Source organism: Chaetura pelagica, unplaced genomic scaffold, assembly GCF_000747805.2.
Source record: "Chaetura pelagica isolate M959 unplaced genomic scaffold, ChaPel_1.0 scaffold220, whole genome shotgun sequence".
Classification (NCBI taxonomy): domain Eukaryota; kingdom Metazoa; phylum Chordata; class Aves; order Apodiformes; family Apodidae; genus Chaetura; species Chaetura pelagica.
In genome coordinates, this window is record NW_009951982.1 from 1,582,292 (window position 1) to 1,605,855 (window position 23,564).

Below are 23,564 nucleotides of genomic sequence, written 5' to 3' on the forward strand. Positions count from 1 at the left end.
TTTTTTTTTTTTTTAAAAAAAAAAAAAAAAAAAAAAAAAAAAAAGCAATTACTAAACATTTCACTTTGGGTAACTCTTATTTCAGGGCATTACAGAAATATAATTAAATTAGCACCTCCATTTCTACTTATTTTATATTTCACATTTACACTATTGAAACTCCCTTCAAGATCTGTACTTTCATCCAAGTCCACAAGATGTCCCTCAACAATTCTCCCAAATACTCGTAAAATTGAAACTCTGCTCCCTCAAGACATGAGGAATGTTCTTATGTTGTCCTTGAAAATTCACTATCAGACACACATTTCTTGATCCTCTAGAGTGATGAGGTCTCTGCATGAAATCCCTCTTAGTAAACAGGATAGTATATTTTACACCACCTTGAAGTTATTGAATAGTTGACAGTCCCAGGTAGTCTGTAGCAGACATCAGAAGCTATGTCTATGTCTCAGGGAAGGGATTCAGCTGCTCAGCTGGAGAAAAAAAAGCTGTCAGATGCTTTTTCAGCATCAGCTTGAGATCTTCACCACAAAAAGAATCTTCTGGGGGCTTGGCATTTTCTGTTCTCCTGTAAAACCTTGCTGATTCTTAAAAAGTTTTATGTTTCGCACAACATCAGTGGTTGGGGGGGGGGGGTGTTGGTTTTTTGTTTGGGTTTTTTTGTGTGTGTTATTTTTTTTTAATCCAGCACCATGTGGGCAGCCTCCTGCACCCCCAAGCAGCTCAGTGGGTCTCTGCCAGCTCACCAGGAGGCATCTTGGCAGAATCGGGAATGTGGGCAGAAAGCTTTCTTCAGTCCTTGTCTTCACTGTAGACACAGAGCTGCTTGTTCAGTTGCCTTGGAAGCTGGGAAGACATGGAGAAGTCGTCTGTACTCAGTGGTGATGATACCACATATTGGGGTGTGGTGGTGGTGGGTTTCTGGTTTTGGTTGGAGCTTTTGACTGGCAAACCAGTGATCTCATCTTGTAATCAAGGAATCAAGTCTCTGAGACTTGACCAAGAGTGATTTTTTCTGAGAACAGCAATGTTGATTTATAAGGTATTAGTTAGTCAACAAACCTGGTAACTATAGAAGCCAGGATTTTACCATACACATCCACTTGACTTGCACTTCATAGTAAAGTCAATATACTTACATCCTCCACTGATCTGCCAGTCCTGTACATCTGTTGTTTTCCATATGCCTTGTTGCTGCCTCGCTGCTTGAGTTGTTCAAGAATTAGCCAGTGCCAGTATCAGCTCAATCTGTTGGGCTGAAATAATGGATTGGGAGGCACTGGAGAGGTATTCACCAAATGCAACAGTCTGGCTAGCATCACTCCACCATTCCTTGGGCGCAGTGAGGGGCAAGGTCAGCTGGCATTGCACTGGGGAGGCTCTTGGGCTTTTCTGCTCCATGAAGGGCCAGTGTTTGGGCCAGGATGAATAGACTCATACAACCAGGACTGAGGTTATTATTTCATGAATAAGGCAGGTGTAAGTTCTTTGAGGCCTAGATAATTGCCTTGCTCTGTGTTTGAACAGAGTGTTAATTCCCAATAGGAGTTTACAGGAGCTGCCATGGTACAAATAAATTATAATACCTAATTCTTCTGGCTCTTTCCCCTTTCTTTTTTCCACTTGTCCTGTTCTTTGCACAGTGAAGACCTTCATAGCAGCCAACTTGAAAGTTTTCTTGGTTAACCTTTTAATTAAATCAGAAGTAGTCACACTTTTCAAGGTATTTTGAATTCTTATGACTTATCCATGAAGCTCTTCCATATGTGTTCTGACTTGAGGCCCAGAAGCCGTCTGCTATTTTCCTTTCAGACTGCTGAGTAGTTTCCACTAGATATACAATGCTGTTTCCATGTAGTCTTTATGACCTCCTCAATCAAAACAGAAGCCATGCTGAGGTTATGGAAAGAGATGGTACTTTCACCACATGATTTTTAAAGCCTTGTCATCAATGTGCCATTTGTTGTTTTTTCCCTCCCATTTTTCTTTAGAAAAACCATCCACAATGCTGTTCCCTGCCTGAGGTTCTTAATACGAATATCAAGAAATGATGTCCTGAGAGGATCCATAAATGAGTCATCATTCAGGACCTCACTCTCCAGCCATCAGTCTTTCGCTGGCAGGACCCAAGGCACTTGTGTTTCATCAGTTTCCACTGGAGTAGCTGTAAGTCTTTTCTTGTTTCCATGAAGGAAAGTGAATATAATGTTTCTCTGATTCCCAAAGTAAGTGACTCTATAAATAAGTATTCAAAATGAGAGAATGGAAAAGAAGGGGGTGCAGGGCATCTACATTTTTTTACTTACGTGAGGTCATTTCTGCAAAGCCTTTCTAGGAGTCTGTGCACAATGATTTCTGATCTGAAAAAGCATCCGGGCTTTCTGCATGGTTCAGATGCTTACTGGGACCATGGATGTTCATGTTAAGTCTGTAATATGTATTAAAAAGAGCCATTGCCAGGCACTCTCCTTGTTGCCAGCCACTTCCTATAATCCACTATCTGCAGGGACTGGACAACAGGAAACCAATCTCCGATCCAAGGTTTTCTAATGTATCCAAAAGCTGTCCTATTATTTTAAAGGAAGTCCATTTTCTCTAGGATTGGAAACTTTGATTTATTACCCTGGATTTTACTCATGAGGAACGGAAACCTCCTGTCCCAGAAGCAAGGTGGGATGTTTTATAAGCAGTGTACCCCAAGTCTCAGTAAAGCAGGTGATTGAGTGAGTTGGAAATAAAAGGATCCCGTGGGATTCTTCATCATGCCTCTTGGCATGACCTTGCCTGCCTCTCCAAGTCACAAGCAGCTGACCTTGCCCACTGGGAAGTCATTTCCCAGGGAGGGACAGCAGCTGGGGCTGGCCCTCCTAGGGACCTGTGGTGCTCCACTCAGACATAAGAAACCTCCTAAAACATCGTGCAGAGCCATGGCTACAGTTGGTAACCTTTCATGAAGTTATAAATCACTGTGACAGACTGAGTGGCAACCTCCTGGCCTTCCCCTTAAGCCAAGTGACAATGGCCTGAGCAAAGGTGGGGCTTGGATATCTTCATGCTGTAGCCTGTGGGTTGCTACAGCAACCCACTGAGAGTCAGGCCATGGGACTGAATTTTAGTGAGATAGTAACTACATTGAGTATTTTTTGTAAGACTGGGGTTCCTGATTTGGAAATAGACCTAGGACCACCAAGAAAACCAACATAAACAGTGGACTAGTCTTAAAGAAAGTAATTTTGCAAGAGTGAAAGTCATTCCTATCAGGTAACAGCACCAGGAAACTTTCTGAACTCCTTTATGGTAGACAGACAATAAAGCAAACACACTTGAGCAAAAAAACAAACAGTCCCTGCCAAGGTCTAGCACCATGTCCTGGGTCCTGACAAAATATTCAGGCCTTCTGGAGGTGAAATAGTAATTTTAAAAAGCAGAGTAAAAACACCACTATTAAGTGCCTGAGGAGAAGGCTCAGTGCCTGAGCCCTAATGAAAAAAAATCAATCCCATTACAAAAGACAGGTTACTTTGCAGTCCCTGCTGCTGCCTCTCTTGCACAGTAACTATACATCTGCATCAGCTAGGCTACCAGTTAAAATTACTAACTGTGCTTTACTGGGTGGCCTCAGCCTTACAGCTCATGAAACTGTGAACTCTTTAGGGACTCAGTGAACTCTTCTATGTGACTGTGTATCACATCCCAGCAGCATTCCCAGCTCTCAGAAAACAGCCTACAGGTTACTGTATTACAGGCAGGTAATAATGATGATAATTAAAGCTCATGAAATCTCTTAAAAGGGTTGCATTTTATCATTCAAAATTAGAAGGTGTTTAAATACCATGCAGTGGGCAAACTACTTCTCAGGAGAGGCCTGTCTAGAAGTGACAAGCCTTTTCTATAATGTTTCATAAAATATTGCCACCATAATTATTATTTTTTATTAATAAATAGAAGAGTGAAAAGCCCCTCAGTTTGGGAAAAGCCTTTTTTAGCATACTGTTGTTCAGATTTGAGCCCAAGTGATTCTGAAGCATTTTGAAGTATGATGTTACTGTACCATGCCAAACAGCATGAGGATCCCCAACTTTGCCTGCCTAGGCTCTCAAAGTCTTCAGGCCCTGGGGAGCATTTTCATGTTTATCTGTTTGATGCTTGTACAGGTTCTTGAAGATACAACTAAATGCATAAATATTTCTGTTGGAATGTAAACGGGAATGAGATAATCTATCCTGCTGATTTGATTCATTCACAGACCACTGATTGCACAATACAGGAGAGTATCAACTGTGATGATTTAATGAACTGCAAAATAGCCAGATTATCCTTGCAATATGAGGTTAGTATATGCAACATGCCAATATCCTATCATTATGAAAAGAAGGTATTTTGTTTGAGATTGCTTAACAGCTTGAGCAAAGAGAGCACCCGCACATATCTATATCCCCCTGAGATCATGGGGACTACTCGTCTGCCTACAATTGTCCTTCATTCACTGCTTGCAAGTGGCATGTGTAGTGACATGGAAATATGTAGACATACTTCAAGACAGCAAGGCACCTTATTTATTTATTTCCAGCCTTTTTTGCCACTTTTAATTTTCCTTGCTCTACACTTTATTCCTAAACTTTGTCCTCTTTGTCCTTTGTTTGATGTCAAACGAGGTAATTTCAGCTGTATCACCATCCTTACCCAAGATGCTTTCTGCTCTTCACTGTTGGTCACTACTTGCTTTTGATTCATTTGGGTTAGCAGGTTATTGTGTCTGTTTGCTTGTGGTTGGTGTTTAAAAAGAGACAGGATAATGTGGATAAGAGGCTTCAGCCTTTGGCACAACTTTAGCTTTGGAGTCTCAAGTAGAACACCTGCTGCTAGCAATGTGCAGCCCCATGTTGTGCTGAGTTGATGCAGCCAAAGGTAATTGTTCTTTGGGCAACTGACAGCTCAGTGCAGCTGTACAGATTTTAGCTGAAACAGCAGCTGCTGAAATAAATGCTAAGCTCAACTCTTGGATGACAGCAGCACTGAGTGAAATTTTGGTATGCTCCAATAAAGTATTGATGGGCAGGAATGACACCAGCAGCACTGTAGAAGATGCAGCTGTTGCCACCAACACTTTCCTCTGTGTGTTATCTACGTGTTAGTGCAAGGACACACCATGTTCCTGAGTCACATAAATTTGTCTTTACAGTTTGATTCTACAAGGGAGGAGAAATAAACAGATGGCAATACATTAATGTGTGAGCAAGGTGATGCAATGGAATTATGCACTAGCTGTATAGAGCCCTATCTATCTACTATTCATATCTAAAAGCTGGTGTGGAAAATAATGGAATGATGTCATCATTAATACTCAATTAAAGAGTCACCACAAAGTTAGGGATGATGGATGGCCTCTGCCCAAGCCTGTAATTGGAACAGCATGGTTGCAATGTCACGATTGTGCTCCGTTGCTGGCATGCCCTTAGAAAATCAGTGCAGAACCCACCTGTTGCCTCCTATCCACTGATGATGGTTCAGAAAATAAGCAAGCTTATGGGACTTGAGAAGTTCTGAGTGTTCTAGTATCTAGTTGGGATGTATACAAATGTGGTTTTTGTCCATGATTATGTACCAGCTGATAGTCACACAGAATAATTTTTTTTTTGGTTCAGAAAAATAGCCCAGGATAAGTGACAAGATTAAAAATCAAGCCTTTCCCCAGGGCAGTTTTGAGTGTGACACCTGTGTTTGAACAGCTTTAGTTGTCTGTAAGTGTTCCTGATTCCTGCTAGATCTTGAGAACTTTTGGAATCTGAGAAACAACACAACTGTCTGAAATCCTTCATAATTTGTGATTAGACCTGCAACGATGTAGATCTTGACCCTGTAGAGCCAGCTCATAAGAAACTACAGCCTCGTCGAAGTCGTTCCCTCTCGACAAGTCTGAGACAGGAGAAGAGAGACCTGCTGCCAAAGACCTGCAGCTGCAATGCGGCAACTGGAGAAAAGGTAAGGAAAATAGTCTCTGCTGGTGACTTATTTTAATCTTGCTACAGTGCATTATCTCTGGAATAATGTTTCAGCCTTTATACCCATCTCTTTCACCTGTAGGCTTTATTTATACAGATTCTCATCTCCTCTTCATCTTTGCTGTTACTTTGTGACTTTGGCTCCTCCCGGCCCAACCCCTGTGTATACATTGTGGCAGCCTCTTTTTTTTTTTTTTTTTTTTTTTTTTTTTCTTTTTTGGTGTGTGTCTATGTTAAAATGTTTTATTTTTGTTGAGGGGGAAGATGAGAAAGAAACTCCCATTTCTCCCTAAGGGTGGGAGAGTCTGGCAGGTGCCACCCTTCCCTCAGTGAAAGAGGCGACGGTGAGTACTCAGCACATCTTCTGTGGATGCATCACCATTGTTGACCAAACTGCTGAGGTTTGGCATCGTGCTGTTGAAGATCACACCATTCCCTAAGGAACTGCTGAGGATGGGAGCAGTAGATCACCTGCCACTTAGCTTCTGTCAGAACCATAACAACAGTTTCAAAATGAGTATTTGTGTGTGTGGCATGATGCCAAGCATCTATCTATCAAGTGCTGCAGTTTCAGGAAAAGACAGACTTAGACTTACAATCTCCTGTCTGTGGCTGGACTGAGTAGAACCCATTTTTTATACAGGCATCCTTTCATGGGTTTGCTCTAGTAACCTTGAGCAGCTACAGGATCTGCTTCTGTCCCTCGTGCTCCTTTCCAGCTCTGAGGTTAACTGTCTAGAGACAGTGTAGTTTAAAGCAGGAGCTCTTCTAAAAATTTCTATCCATCCGATGACTCAGTTCCTGCATGCATCTGCCCTGTCTTCTTTCATGTGTCTCCTTAAGATCAAGTCCTGAGAGACTCTAGTCTTTTTCTGTAACCACTGTGAATATTATTGATGGAAAAACAATGGCTTTGAATGTGGTGGCAGGCAACATAAGCTCAAATCTACTATAGCCCTCTGCTGTCCTCCATCAGTACCTGAGTCTGTCTGAGGTTGTAGGCAAGTGGTAAAGAAAAGAGCTGGTCTCCAGGTTATGGAGAACCACCGTCTCACACGGAAGGAGAAAGAAAATATATTCGAGGTGGTCTGCGTAAAGGTGTTCAGTAATTAAATAAATATTCCTGTATTCTGAAATTTAGCAACTGCACAGCCCAGAAGAAAGTTCAGGTGCTATAGGTTGTCTTTGAAAGACATCTGTTGGATATCTTGAGAAATAACCTTTAAACAGAGTACCTTCATGCTCAGGCTTTCAATGGTGTTCACCAAGATGTTTGAAGTTTATTTACATTGAATGTTTAAAGCCTTATTTGATTTTCTTAATATGCAAAGATGCCTGTATGGTGTGACGGTCCTTTGTTGTACTCTGAATTCCACTAGTCTTCAGGGGAACTGACATAGTAATGAAGTTAAAAACTGCATTTTACTGTAGTATTTATTTTACCCAGGAAGGATGGAATTCTAGCTTCTCTTTACCTCTGACACAGTGATTTTATAAACTGAGCTGTCCTTTTCTAAAGCAAGCCAAAACTGATCACTCTTGCCTTCTGCGTCCAGTGTATTTAAATATTAACTAACACTTTCAAAATGTGTATATGCTGGATTTGCCCATTATGCATTAAGAGCTATGGAAAGATCACAGGGGAGTTGCCATCAGGGCAAAGTTAGAAATTGGAATTCTCTCAAAGTAGGCAGATGGGAAATGGTTAGCAAAGCAAAATCACAGGCACTGTTTTTCCCTTCTTTGATGGTGGAAGTCCAATGTATGAATGCAAAGCCACTGACTGCCCCAAGGCAGTGCCAGCAGTCACTGGAAACACCATGGTAGATGTTGTCACAAGGATGAAGAAACTTTTGGCATATAAAGAATACAGTGTGCTTGAGTCTGGGATCTCTTCCATGAGAGCAAGAGAGAGAAGTACAGTTATGCAGTACCTTGAGATGCATTAACAACAGGTTTTGGGGGGGTTTTAATGTATAATAAGCCAGGTACAGGTATTGACCTTTTTTTTTTTTTTTTTTTTTTTTTTTTTTTTTTCTTTTCTTTTCTTTTCAGTCTCTGCTAATATTTGGGCTTGTCCTCTTTTACTTCTTTTAACATCCTTCTTCCCAAGCTGTAGAAATTAATACAATGTTTTTCCCTCTTTCTAGTCAATGATTCAAGTGTCAGAAAATGAGTAGTGACTTCAATAGCGACTAGTGGTAATGAAGTCTGGTTTCTATAGTCACAGGCCGTATGACAGCACTAAAGCTTATGTCTCCTCTCCAGGTTTTGCTCTCCTCCAGCTGTCTGGCGAAAGCACTTGGGCAGCCACTCCTCTGCAGTCCCCCTGCAACACTCGTGGCCAGCTCCCTCAGAGCAGCTTCTCTGCCCATCGGTTTGAATAGCAGCAGTGTCAGCAGAGGAGGAGACTCAGGTACTTCACACATGGCAACTCACGAAAATCAGACTAATGGAGTCCTGGGCTCTATCATTCCTAATACAGTCCCTCGCATTGTCATCATTCCTACCTCAGAGTCCAATTTATTTCAAGAGGAACCGGAAGAGGAAGAGACCGAATTATTCCTCTTCCATGACAAAAAGGGCAATCTGCTGGACTTGGAAGGACTCAGTTCATCCATGGAGTTCCTGGAAGCTGTTGAGAAATTTCTATCATAACTTTGTCAAAATAAAACTTTCCGGTAATTATTTTCTTGGCGTCTTCTCCACTTAATTATACCAAATAACCAAAGCCTTGTAGGTTAGATCATCAGACTTTTTGTATGTTTATACAGTAGTCACTAGGCAGCCTTCAGACTTATCTTTGTGCAGACCAGCTCAGGCATGGAAACAGGCTTTCTTTCAGACTGTGTTGCAGGAAATGAGCAGCAGATCTGGCAGCATGATCAAGTGGCATCAGTTGAGTTGGCCACCTGCTTTGTGTGGCCCTGATTTGTAACCACAGATGGAGGTGCTAACAGAAGGAAAAATGACTGAGCAAGAGCAGAGGCAGCTGCTGAATGTTTCTGCTACCTATGCATGAAACAACATTCCTGTTTTGGCAGCTCTCTTCTGGATGGTGATGGGAAGCATCATGAGATCACAACATTCACCATGCCCAGTGGTAATGCAGGTGGCTAGGTGATCTGAACTGTATTTGAATTAAACTGTTTTCAGCCTGGTTTGGGGGGTTTTTGTGGTTGGTTTGTTTGGGTTTTGAGGGGTTTTTGGGATTTGGCTGTTTGTTTTTCCTAACAGACAGCTTGCTAAATGTAATTAAACTGATGACATAACTAGGAAGTGACTACTTGCATTTAAAGTTTAGTACTAGAAATCTGGATTTTACCTCAGCATAAACACAATCACCTGAATGTCAAAATGCAAGGTGCTATATGCTAAAACATACACTGCTACCTGTAGATGGATTTAGACCACCTTCAGAGTTGTAGTCTTGATTAAATACATATGGGTCCTAATGAGTGTGTGATTAAAAGGGTGAACATTTACAGCTGGCTTAACAAGGCATTGATAAAAATAAAGCCTTGGCTGCTATATATCACTTGTCTCTTCAGAGGAGATTCTTCTCCTCTGAAATGACCCCACAGATGTCTTCTACAGGTCACTTAACAGAGGCCTTCAGAGTAGGTAAAACATCACCTGGGGAGAGAAGTCCACAGTGCTGTGATGTTTGCTACAGGATCTGCAGTCACATCATTATCTGTAGTTACTGCTTATTTTATCTGTGCTTCATATTATGGCTCTGGCTGACAAGACCCTCCTAGAATTTTATTCTCAATTGCATTCTTCCTTTCTTTGCTCATTTTCCCTTTTTATAATGTTCTACAAATTGTCTCTTTCAGTTTCTGACTTTCAGATGTAGACAAGTTGAATTGTATTGTTTTCCACAGAACATCAGTGTATCTTAGTAGAAAGCAGGTCTTTCTCTGGATATAACAGCACAAATATTTGGTCCAGTGAGTCTAGTAGCAATCAGACATCTACTGAGAGTGATGGTTTATGTTCATGGTCTTGGTTTACTGCCTTGACTGTATCCTAGATTGTGCAGAGACCACTGATAACATTTCCAAGTTTTTTGTAGGTATTGGTGGTCTTGAGAAGTAATTTCTCTTTTCCTGTTGTCCTGAGGCAAAAAACAGACAGAAAGATGGAAAGCATATATATTATTTTTTAATTATTATTTTTACAAAAGCGGGTAACACCAATCTTGTTTACAACTAGCTAGACAGGAACACCACTGAAGAACAAACTAAAACACAAAGCAGCACAGGAGAGAGGAATGCCTCCAGACACAGACCTGAGGCTTTGCAGTGGGCCAGCACAGCAGACATTTGAGAGGACTGGGCCAGTTGCTTTTGGCACAGGCTCTGCTCTTTTCAGGAGAAAAAGAGACACTGGTGGGTTACAGAGGTGATTGCTGAGACAGGCTGCCTGTTGCAATGCTAACATTCTTAATGTGGCTGTTATCTGAGGTACCTCAACACTCTGCTGTCTAGAAACCCTCATCAGAAACAAGGCCAGCATAACTGCATACCTTCTAGAGAAGGAGGGAAAAAAGTGGTGGAGCCACATCCTGCATGTGGTTGCCTGTGTGCAGCCCCAGTGCATGGTGCCAGGGGCCAGGGCTGAGTGGGGCAGCATCACACTGCAGTACCTGCAGCTGGGCTGCTGAAAGCTGTCACCACCAGCTGCAGGTTTTCTACAGGGGCCAGGAATCATACCAAGGTCATCTGCTATCAGCTCAGCATTTCCAAAGGTAACTCTGCCACTCAAAGACTGGCACAGTGAGCCCGCAGCATAGGGCAGCATGGAACATGCTCACCTGCAGTTCCTAGGTGCTAGATTTACATGCAGTGCACAGTTTTGGCCACAGTGGGTAATTAAATGTTAATTAGATACAATCCTCACAGAAAACTGATTAGTCAGTCCTAGGCTAAACATGCTGTCCTACCATGTCTGATTATTTTATTTTTTTTCTGAACCTGTCCTCTCTGATTTGGTGGTTGTTGTTGTTTTTTCCCCACATCAACTGTGCAGTCAGTGATCTTACTTCTTGCATTTAATATCCTCAGCTGCTGTACTTCCATTCTTCTTAAGCCAGATGTTAGGAAAGAAATGTTCTTATAAGGCTTCCAAGACTTGTACCTGAATTTTACTTTTGTAATTAGTCTAAATAACAGTAAGAAGGTGTATTTGTTTCAAGATACAAAAACATGCCCTGAAGCAGATTTTGCACTCAGATGTTGACAAAATTGTACTGGTAAAAGTGTAGGCAGGTATCCCTGTAGTTTCCAATAGGACGAAGAAAGTAAGACCTAAAGGAACGGTCAACAAGTCCTCCATATCCAAAGTTTTGCATTCTACTTGTTAGTCTACAAGATGACTTTCCAGTGATCTCTTGCATGTGTGCTGGTACTAACAAAATGCTTCTAGTGGGCTTGAGGTATGTGCAAAGAAATGTTTCACTTTTATACTGTTAATGTCCTTTACTATTAGTACCATTGCTTTTGAAGCTAATGTCAAGATTGCTGTTTACTTCAACTAATGTAGGCTAGAATGCCAAATGAGATAGCAGTAGAGAGATAAAATACGTGTATGAAATATCAGATATACTCACTACATTCACTGTGAGATTTTTGAAGAAACATCAGTCACAGGGTAAATGAGTGTTAACTTGACTAATGCAATGCAGAAAAATTTGATAAACTTCTCTATTGTTGCATTAGAATAGATGGCACATAAAAACGTGCAATGTTAATTGTTGCTTCCGTTTCACAAAGGATTGTATTGATTCACTCAAATGGAATAAAAAGTTCTTAGGAGTTAAACTAAGCTATCCATTTTTCCTTTTTCTTATTTAATCATTAATTTCAGGAGCCAGGGAGAGGAATGAAAAAGTTGAGTCAAAGCTTCTGAAACCTGTACTCTGATCCAGTGAATAGTCAGGGGTTTTTTATTACTTTATTATTTTATTACTTTATTTATATGAGGAGCTCCTTTCAAGTAATTTAGACTGCTCACATGCAACCAAGCACTTGCCTACTTGAGTGCAGAATATCTAAAATTGGAGTCCACTGACTTGGTAAAATCTGAAGTTGCTCAGCAAATTTTGAAATAGGATGACTTCAACTGGGATGTCAGGAACCAGGTGAATAAAATTCAGTCTTTGATCTTAGTGCTAAATCTGAATTCCAGTTAACCAGTAATTATTTGTTTCTGCTAAATCTTTGTATAACATGGTTATAAGATATGTTCCAGTTTTCATGAATAACAGAAAAATCAGACAACATGTGTAAACGTTTTCTTTTACTGTGGACATTTAATTTATTCTTTATAGTTACATTAGTAGTTAGATAAACGTTTTGACTAAGAAGAAAAAAATTCCTTGAATCTTACTGACTCTTGCTTGCTTTGGATTGGTAGAAAGCAGGACGTACTACCACTTCCTTCCAGAAGCTCATTCAGTTTTCAGACATCCATCTATTTCCCTCTTTTCGGGAGACACCCCTGGAGAACAAAACCCTTCCACTCTGCTGTTTTAAAATGGTTTATGTTGTGATGTGCAAAACTGGAAAATACTGGAAGGCAAATACTCTCTTTTTTATTTTCCTGATTTTTTTTATTCCTGCCTTCTCTTTTTTACAGCTGCTCTTTACTGACTCCCTTTGTAGGTTATCCTTGGTAATTTTGTCTAGTGCTTTCACAAATACTTGAAAGCAATGCAAGCTAGTGGGGAGCTGGAAACTTAGATGTGTATTTTGCAGTCTTTTAAGTGTAGACTCCTTTCTTGCATAGTAGTAGATCAAAATTGGCCATAGTACCTCAGTTCAGCAAGTACAGGTACCAGGTAACTGCAAGAAGAAGTCAGACAAGATGAAAGCAACAGAGACTCAGCTGTCCCTCTTGAGTCATCTCAACACAAGCTGATTATTATTTCTTGCTTTACATCTCATCTGTAGCCTCAGTTTATACATTAGGGTTCTGTCCTCACACCTTGAATGGACAAGTATTTAAGCAGAGAGATGGGTGCTGGGATGCCTTTGTTCTGTCTGACACATTTACCTATGCATTAACATACACTATGGCTTAGTAAGGTTTCAAATGTCCATATATTTTCCTTGCTCTGTGAGGTGCCTGGGTTGCACTCCTGTCTGCACTCTGGTTGCAATTGTTAACGTTACAGGTGGTAGCAGGACATGAAAAACTAACTGCAAAATATCAAAGTCAGGTGTAAATCCACCGTTACTAATTCCCTCCTGTGCCAGCATGGGAATATAACTGAGTGCCAGCAATCCTGGTGCCAAAATTTCATGGTAAAGTTTACTGAGATAAAATTTTAAATATATTATCAATATATTGACATTTTTATTCTCAAATAGTTTTAGCCTTTATTTGATGCTAGGTCTCACATAGACAGTTTTATTTAAAGTCAGATGTGTTCTTCAGTTTAAAGGAAAGCTTCAGAAGACCCTTGGCATCTTCAGGATCTTGTGCTGGGCTGAATGATAGGTAATAACAGAAGATGGGCTGCTGCCTTTACCAGCACTGCATTCTCCTTCCCTCCATACCAAGGAGCAAGTCTGATCCCCATGAAACCGTCAGACACACATGCTAGTGCGTGCGCATGAAAATGTTATTTTCCAGAAATTTACAGGCAACTAAAGGTAGATAGATTTTCATGGGGACAGCAGAAGATGCCTCCCTAGAGTTTCTCCTTCCCAAAATTCAGGTTTCTTTCCAATGTAAGCAGGTGGTAAAGGTCTTTGAAGGAACAGATGGATGTATTTAACATTAACAACTAATTTTCCACTGGTGTGCTCTTGGAAACAAATGATCCTTATTTCCTGAGATGGAGAAGAAAAAATCCATTCCAGAGCAGGCTGCAAGTGTGGAAAATGTGAGAACAAACACATTCAAGTTTGGTAAATGTGAAACAAACTAAAACAGCAGCTTATAGTGGAAATCATGGAGCCACTAAGGGTGTGGCAAAATGGCCAACTCCATCCTCATAAAAGAGGTAAAAACTTGTATCCAACCAGGTCTTTCTGTTTAACCCCATCTACAGACAACCCAATAGAAGTGAACTTGGAGCCAAAGGCAGCTTTATCATGCTTGGTTCACTGTCACCGAACTCAACAGTCTGAGCACCAGAATGTGCAGGAAAGGGAGACGAAAAGTTTCTCTTCCAAGAGCAAACCTCATTTGTTAAAACTAGCAGAGAGACTGAGGGGGTTATGACTGCTGTCTTCACATGTCTGGGGAGGAAAATAGGCTGTTCAAACGAAGGTCAACTTTGGCAGAGGAATAAGTTAGCATAAATTGTCCATGATTAATGTATTCTGAAAATTACATGGGGTTTCAAGTGTTGGGGCTTTTTTTGAGCCTGTGGCACATGTGTTGTGGGGACTTATAAGAAACAACTGTTTTATGCTGAGTTCAAGCTTTGTATGAGTGGTGCCGTCCAGCCACCTTTAGCCCCAGTGACAGCCATCAGTGGCCAGTCTCAGTCACTGATAGCTTCAGTAGAACAATTTTTTTTTTTTTAAAGTGCAAATACCCACAGAAACAAATACTGGTATTAAAAATGTCTTGAGATTACTAACTTGCTGCCAGTTTTAAATAGGTTGAGGTTGTTTTGAGTTTCAGTGCAAGGCTAATTGTCAGAAGAGTGCATAAGACAGAACTTGCCTTGGAGAAATTTCACAAATGTCCTGATGATGTACAGCTATTGAGCAAATAACTACTTCCCGTTTGTTGAAAGGAAAAATTACAGAGGGACCAGTAGAATCTCTTTTGTCTTTCTTCCAAACTTTAGTGGAAAAATTGCCTGTCCCCTAAGGTATTCTGCAATGTGGAATTAACTTGAGCTTCAGTTGCCTGGAAGGGCCAAGCCTGCACTTTGTTTTATTTCCCTCCTCATTGTCACACTGCCTAAAAGCCACCCACTTTTCTGGGCCAAGGAGTTGAGCTGGTTTGGTCTTTTCCTGGTCCCAAACTGTGTTGACAACTGCAGTGTAGCTTAACGACCTTATTTTGCAGCATAAGAGAATTCAGCAGTAAGTGCTGAACGCCCTGACAGGCCCCTGGGGCTCTCCACTACAGGCCTTATCCTCCCAGCATTTAGTCTACCAGATCTGCTGGTCTGTAAGACCAAGGGAAATGGGCAAGTTAAGAGAAGTCTTCTGTGGTTTCCCATGGTTTCACTATCTTGCCTATTTTGAGTGTTATTGGATGGGTTTGTTTTCTTTCCTTCTTTATTTTTTTGCCTTGGCCTGCATCCCTGCTGGCATAGGATGCTTCCTCAGAAAGCCTTTGTTTTTGTGCTAGTCTGGATTTCTTTTCCCTGCATTATGATTTTTCCTGAAACAGTTTCTGAGCACTGCTGAAGGTGCCTGGCAGACAGTCCTTCATGATTGGGTTGTCCTTCCACATTCTGATGTCACTGATGCACCGAGGCATTTGCTTTTGGGTGAAGCTCTTCCTGTCCAGCAAGAACTAGCAACTAAAACTTTCAGAGGAGAAATTCCCACTGTATGTTTCCCTTTTGACTGAGATGTTGTTTCCAAACTGGTGAAAGGTTTGAAAATGGAAAATTTGGAGGGTTTGCTTTCAACCACCCCACAAAGTTTGCTTATTTGAGTCTCTCTTGTTCACATGCCTCTATTTCAGAAAAGGCTGCTGTGACCTGCTGGCATGTCATTGGTGTCAAAATACTGAAAACTCTGATATCACAGAGAAATCAGCTGTTTGGATAACCCAAAGAAAAAAGGGAGATAATCAGTCTGTAGGTGGCTATCAATGGACATGTCAAGGTAAAAGGCAGGTAGTAAAGAAATTTCCTCTGTTGCAATCCTAAAGTCCAGGCCTGGACTCTGGCACACACAGTGAGGCTCAGGACAGGTGACTAAAAACACTCAAACAAGCCAGACACCAAAATATTCATGAAACTGGGTAAAAAGCGGAGGAGTACTGCAGTGAGTTTTCATGAGTCTTGACCTTCTTTTCTAGCTTTGCTCTCCAGCTTGGACAGACAGAAACATTTTAATATTTTTTTTTCATAAGAAAATGAAAAAAAAAAAATCATACAGATTCAGACCAAAGATCCAGCTGACTTAGCAGTAAATGTCTAGGAAAAGAAGCAAAACAAGTATCAATACTTTCCTGCTCTGGTCTTCCAGCCTTTAACAGGTCTAGGCTAGAAATTGCATTTAATAAGCCTCTACAGACCTCTTTTACTTCTGTAGATTCATGGAATCACTTCTGGGACTCGTGAATACCAATCTACCAATACATCCTGCAGGCTCTATGGTTTAATTGTAATTTACACAAACCAGAGCCTCTCTTTGCTTTCTTTGGGACAACATCTGGTAATTGCATTTGGTGTCCTCCAGTTCAGAGAGAGCACATGATCATTACCTGGTGGACACCTTCCCTGGAGCCCCCCTGAGGCTGCTTCATCTCCACTGATGGTCTCCTCTCCCAGCTGAGGGGTAGCACTGTGTCCACCTGTACCCAGGATCTCCATCCCACTGGCATACCATGTGCAGCCACTGGATGGATACCATGGGTAAACTGCACAGCTGTCTTGCTTCACAGGAGGAGGTTATGGGTCACTTTTCCTTGTCCTTGCCCCTGGATGCCCTGGTCTGGACCCTTGACCCCTCCTCTCCTACCCCAGTGTGCCCTGGCCCTTCACCTGCACTCCCGATAACATCCCTGGGAAAGAGCCTGGAAAGGTTGGAGCAGAAATATGATGTGCTTGTAGTTAAAGATTATCTGTACAATGTTTACTGACTATTTAAGCAGCTGGCAAGCACTTTAGAGAATAACTTATCAACAGGCTGCCTCCCAACTCTTCTGGGAGGGAGGAAAATGTAAGTGTCCTTATTTAGCATCAGCAGAGACTGGAAATGTGCCCAGATGGTAGCATCATTGTGGTCATCTCCTCCTCTCCCCAGCCCAAGCCCAGGCACCAGATCCTTCATCCTCCATGACTGCAGCACATGGTCAAAATTACTAAAATACTTGGATTTCAGCTGTAGATATTATATGAAAAATACAAGACAAACCTCTACATTCAAACAATCGACAACCATGATGTTGGATCTCAACTGGGATCCAGATTTTGCCACTTAATATTCCTACCTGTATATTAAAGTGAATTTCAATTATGGATTCAAACACACAGCTGGAATCATCACAAAAACATATGCCTGGGACTCACTCTAGGAGACGTGACTAAATAACAGGCAATGTACTGATATTACCCGCATTCCTTATTCTGGCACACTTCGTGGCAGTAACCAGAAATTAATATAAAATTGGTATTTCTAAGGGCAGGGTTTCCAAGCCATCTCTCCCAAAGAATATCACTTTTGTTAATAACCAGTTTGGAAAAAGTGTTGCCTACGCTTCTCTTCCAGCCTACAGAATGTTTTTATTTTCACATAGTAGCTGAACTTTCTAGTCTCAGTGTTACAAAACATTGGTAATGATTGTGAAAGTCCCAGTATCTTGTGAGTGTGCTGCATGGGATATCCTGTTAGAAAATCACTATTATGCTTACATTGTCTTTGCAATGAAACAGCTGAGGGTGGCATGAGGATGTCAACATATCTGCCCAAATGTCCTTGTACTGCCCCTTGGTGTCATCCCCAGTGTCCATCCTGCCACTGCCAGCAAGAGCATGAGCCGCCACTGCAGTCAGGCACCACCTCCCTTAGGAGGTGGATGAGGAAAAGCATTGGTCTATTTTTGGTGCAGCAGCAAACCCCAAAAAAACCAAAAGGTAAGTGGCTATAAGGCCTGGCTGGTTATCTGCATCCCAGAGTGGCTGGGAGCACAAGTTGCATCAACAGGAGGTATCTGTCTCCCCAGAGCTGGGGCACAGAGAAGGTGATAATTTCCAAGAGCAGCTTCTGGTCTATTCAGGTCAACCAATAATTTGTGAAGGTGTTTTCTGTGCAATGTGAATGTGTCTGTCTGTCTGCCCTCTGCAGCTCAGGGAGAGACCAGTATTTCTTCAAAGCGTGACCCTCACTTCCCTTTGCCGATGCAGCTTGCAGGGCTCACCCAAACATAAGTAAGCGAGTCAAGTCTTTCCTCCCACAGGCTGGAGGGAGTGAGAGATGGGGGGAGGCTGCTCTATTTTTAGCTGCCTGAGACACGCAAACCTCACGGTGATGGGGAGCAGATGATTACATAATAAGTCACAGTAAGATTTTCTATTTCAGTCTATCTGGCCTCTTCCTTATCTTGAGTGCTGTACTAGCAGTTCCCACTCTCAGCGTCTGTAATCAAAATATAACGCATTTTCCTGGAATTCATTACATGAAGTAATGGCCTATTTAATGAGACACTCTTCTCCACACGCTGTTCTTTCTGTCTAATGCTCACAGCTATGTGCTGCTGTGATGGGCATATTGGTGTCACCTGATCTGCTGTACCACACAAGCAAAACCATGGGATGAGGAAAAGAGGGTCATTAACCACTGGGGAAGAGGGCTTGTTTTTGACTGTCAAATATTGTGGTTATTACCTCCACCCCACTGCTGCCACTCCTTTCAAGGGGAAGTATTTTGCACAGAAAATGCACCTAAAAACCCTTTCCATCGATGACTTCAGCTCCTGTAGCCGAAACATCTTAGTTTCTTTCATGCTGCTGGAACCCCAAATGCACCCACCTCTGCATCACCTGGCTGTCTGTAAAGGCAGCTTGAGGCAGGCAGGACCTTGGGCTTAGTCTCTTCCCTTACACAACAATGGTGTTTCATGTATTTTTTAAATTCCTCATGATTTATTCAGGGATTTTGTATCATGCCTGAGGCCCTGGCTATGTCCTGCTGATCTCTTCTCTACACAAAGTTTTTCATGAATGCCTCCACACCTACTTCATGTGATTTTTTTCCCAGTAGAAACACCTTTTCCCAGTTCCACTAGCAAAAAAAGAGGGGAGCAGTGAAAGCAAGGAGGCTTTTTTATAGATAAAGTACAAGTGAAAATGCAAGACCTTTTAGTGGCATTAGTCAGGGAAAAGCCCCATATGTTCCTGCAATTTGAAGCAGTGATAACTTTAAAAACTATGACCTTTTATTCTCATGCTGCCCCAAAGGACTTGAAGGCAACAAGCACATTAAAAATGAGGCAGCGGCCTGCAGCTCCCGGGAATGTCCTATGCCACATGCCACAGGGGTGTTCTTGGATTTCAGATGACGCGGAGGCTATATCCAGCTCACTGGCACTGGGCTGAATGGAAACACTTCTTGCCACATTCATACGGAAAGGCTAAACTCCAGCCGTCTGAATGCAAGGAATTGGTTGGTAGTTTGATGAGAAGTCAGAAACACTCACTGCAAAGGTTCCTGTGGAATTACACAGGAACTGCAATAGAATTCTTAAAAAGCGGATGAAAAGTCCCTCTATTTTTGTATAGCAGAGTGAAAGTGTTAGGTACCTGGAGCAACATTTAGTCCAAAGGAAAGTGAAATTGAATCTGAGTGATGTAATAAGAAAAATTCTGGCAAAGCTTGGCAAAGCAGCAGGGATCATTGCTTTCTAAAATTTATTTTTTTAAGATGAATATACAACAGAATTGAAAGCTATGGTATAGCTAAAAGCTGTTGTATAGTGGAGGCACATTGTGTTGGGGGAGAGACATAGATGTTGACATTTTAAAGCATAAAATGTCTGGACCAAGGATTAAAAGAGAAAATTTTAGTGGTGTGAGCTGAAACTTGGAAGAGTTGCCCGGAAGAGAGCAGAGAGAGGGAATACCATGTGGAAGAAGAAAGAGCAGAATAAAGGGAGGCAGGATAAAAACTGCCTGAAACTGGCACAGCAGGGTATCTTGAAAAATATTTCACAGTTGGTTTCAGTTCTTTAGTCTTTTCTTTCAGGCACTTCCCTACTACAGATTTGCTGCCATGGCAGGTGTCTCAAGTTAACATTAGGCAACAGCAGAGTGATTTTGCTCCCCCTTATAAATTGGGGCTGAGAGGGGTGCTCCACCAAAGGAAGAGTTTGAAGGAGCAGCTCTAAGTCAGGTAATGCTTCTTTTTTATTTCTCTGAATTCCTATGAAAAATAAATGATGGAATGTTTCAGCACAAGCAAAATAAGATATGATAAGTAAGAAATCCTGCAAAGAAAGATTAAAAAGAACAGGTAAATTTGAGGGGGCAGAAAATTTGATTGCAGGCAGCATCCCTTCAGTAGGCAGTGTTTTATAGATGTGCCTGCCAGTGTGGCCTTTAAATGCTTTCTGTGTGTGTGTATATATATATATGCTTAATTGATGCAATAAGGGAGAATGTGTTGGAGGGACGGATTTCTCCCTGGTGTTCTGTTTGGCTGAGCAGCATGCTGTAGGTTATTTTATTGTCGACTGGTGGTTGTGACAGTCCCATTGTCCGTGGTATGCCCTCTGCAAAGGGCCAATGGAAGCAGTAAGAAGAGCCTGAGGGCACTGGAGCCTCTGCTGTCCCTACCCTTACACAGACCCTTGTCGGTGTTGTGCCTCATGCCTTCTTTCTCCCAGCATGGAATTATCTCCCAAAGGCCCAGCAAAAATGGTGTTAAGAGGCTACGGAGCTAGTTTCTCAGGAGAAAATCTTCAGTACACAGCTGTAGTTGAGCCTCTTTTCTGTTGTACTAGAGGCATCTGTGGGGTTTCTCAGCTGATTTTATTAGTGTAGGAGATACTGAAGGGTGAAGTGCTTTTTCTGGTCTCAGTTACTCATGAGCCACAACTGTAAGGCACAAAAAAAATACATCTCTAGCACTGTTTTCCAGCTTGTTCTGCAGCAATTGGTACTTTAGTGCACCTAGATGTTATTTATTTGTATCTGGATTTAAAAACGCTTGGTATTTGCTACCAGTTGAAAACATGATATCCCCAATTATCAGAACTGCAAGTGATAGGTGAGTTGAATTTCTTCTGCAAAACCACTGCTGATGTTAACTTTTGCTACAGCCAGCAGGATGTAGAGAACTGGCTTCTAACAACCTTGTTGCTACAAATCAGCTTGGGAGAAAACTCCCACAAAAACTAGTAAATCCTATAAGTGGGGGAAAATACCTTTTATTCTGCTGTGGCTTTGAAAGCTTCCTCTTGAAATACTAAGAGTAATGCTGGAAGCCACTAATAGGTATGTAACTGTGAGATGTACAGGCAAATTAAGCTTTTAATCCAGGTGATCCGTGATTGTCATGCTCTGCATGCCAGTAACTGATGTGCTTTGCCAAGGCTGTCTTGCCACATATGGTGCTCGTATTGATGCAGGATTGTAATGGAACCAATGGGAATCCTCCTGCTAGCATTGAGGAGGCAAAGGGCAGATGGAAGAGACAGACAAAATTTATAAAAAGGTGAAGGATACTCTGTCACTGTATTTGTGTATATCAAGAGTGAATTCTTCAGTGCTGTAAGAAAATTGCAGCCTGATGAGTATTCATGGCTACTCGTTGTGCTGCTAAAAGAGAACGGGTGAGACAGCAGCAAGAGTTGCTATCAAAGCAGTAGGTGTAGATAATTTTTTCGCTAGCTGCTTTTAGAGTCTTTTCTGGGAGAGACTACAGCTCATCAGTTGTGTTCAGAGATACAAGGGAGCTTATCAAGAACAGAGTCATGTATCAACTGAAGAACGGGAAGTCTTCTCAAACAAGACATTTTTTAAGTGGTGGTTGTCACTCTATTCCTAGATTTGTGTACTCTGACCCGCAGAAGAAGTGATATGCACCCTAAATAAAAAGTGAAGACAAACAAGGGAAGTTGAAATCAAATTACTGGTTCCGTGCTGTGCTCTTTCAGGATTAATCTTTTATTTATCTGTTTATTTATATATAAACTATTTTTCAAGCATATTGCCCAAAGAGAAGTAACGTCTCCTTGGGGATTACCACAGCCCCCTCATTTTTCATTTTTAACTGGCAAAAACGGAAACATTGCTCTAAGAGTGTCTCAGGATCCCATCTGTTACCTAGAGCTGAGAGATGGAGGAACTGCAGGTCAAAGTTTGAGTTCAGCTTCCTGTGAGAAAGTAGAGCTGAGATTGCTTAAACATGTTAAAGCTTTCCTTTATATGGATTGTTTGCTTCCCAGTTCTCATGAAATACTTTTGAAAGAAGTATTTACATCTTAAAAGCATTCTTCCTTGGATTCTATGTTTCCTCACTGAAGGTGACAAAATAAATTGCATCTATGGCTTGGCATTTTTTCCTTTTTTTATATTTTTCTTGTTGCTCTTTTCAACACTTTCCAAAACAGCCAAATTTTTAAAAGCTGCAGCATAACAAAATGATCGGATGGAAAAGGATCCCTGGGCCATGTAGCAGAGTGAAGGGGGTGAGCAGGAGGATAGAACTAAACAGAAAATCCAGCCTTTTCTGCTTTGATGGAAAACAAAGCTGAAAAATCTCTTCAGAGTTTCCCGCATTCGCTTTTTTTTTCATGCAAAAAATGGAATAACAGGAAAAAGAATTATCTGGCCAGCTCTGAGCCATGAAATCTCAGCCCTTTTGCAGTTTGATCAAGAGCAAATATAAAGACCATCTTAAAATGCTCATGGTCTTGTTTTATTCAAGGAGCTGAACTAAGTTGCCTGGTTATGTTTTTGTAATATATAATATACAGCATTGAATACTCAATGGTTTTTGCCTAATGGAAAAGAAAATGGAGAACACATGCACCAGATTAATAGGGGAAAAAACTGGACTGCTTTTTCTTTCTGCTGGCTTGGTTCCACCTACTTTGACGGAGTTGTTAATGATTTGTTTCCATATATAGCTAGCAAAGTAAGACTAAGGTAAATGAAGAGTTGGCATTTCAAATATACAGGACAGTATTAGGGGAGAGGAGAGCTTAAAAAAAAACAATAACCAACCAACAGTAGAGGTGCATTAACTAAAGTTATGCCTGAAGTTCATTTTTCTCTACAATAAAAAAGAAGTGAGTAGGTAGAGAATCCCCTTCTCCCTCCTCTTCTGTCTGGGTGGAGAGACATTGGAGCCTCTCCTCTTTAGAGAAGAGCTCTAGGGCACTTGAATTCTGCAGAGGAGCTGAACACTGCAGGGAAGGAGCTCTGGAAGGAGGCATTTATTTATTAAAAATGGCAAAAGTAGAGAAGTTGCACTGAACCTTTCAGTTTTGGTTTTCTCAGCTATGAAAAAAAGACAGAGTTTGACTCAAGGGTTGTTAATTGCCACTGAACAAGAAAGAACCTGATCTGGCTGAGTTATTTGGGGTTTTTGTTTGTTTTTCAGTTCACTTGGTCTTGAAACTGAGTCGCAATAAATAGAAAGCCATGAAGTTATCATTCACAGAGTCTCTCTTCCTAGTAGAACCATGCAGGACTGTCAACCCCCTAAAACAGCTAGGCTGTAAATACACAGTCACTGCTTCACTTGAGGTGCAGGAAAGTGGTGAGAGAAATGACCAAAAGCTTTCCCAGAAACACACTGCCCTGAGGATTCATTTATTAAACAGAAGCTGTGCCAATATGTGGCTCTGCCAGCCTGATGCCTCTATTGAAGTGTCTCTGCTGATTTAGTCTCAGCATCTGCATTCCTG

At 41.4% G+C, this 23,564-nt stretch overlaps 1 protein-coding gene across 1 annotated transcript in view; it reads left to right on the forward strand.

Annotated features, from left to right (window-relative positions):
• LOC104392021 (melanopsin-like) overlaps positions 1 to 8,660 on the forward strand; it is a 20,288-nt gene extending 11,628 nt beyond the window's left edge. Inside the window, exons 7-9 of the mRNA XM_010001380.1 lie at positions 1,992 to 2,166; positions 5,833 to 5,982; positions 8,271 to 8,660. Of these exons, the coding sequence (XP_009999682.1) occupies positions 1,992 to 2,166; positions 5,833 to 5,982; positions 8,271 to 8,660 (715 nt within the window). The remainder of the gene's footprint in view (positions 1 to 1,991; positions 2,167 to 5,832; positions 5,983 to 8,270) is intronic.
• Positions 8,661 to 23,564: the final 14,904 nt, after the last annotated feature.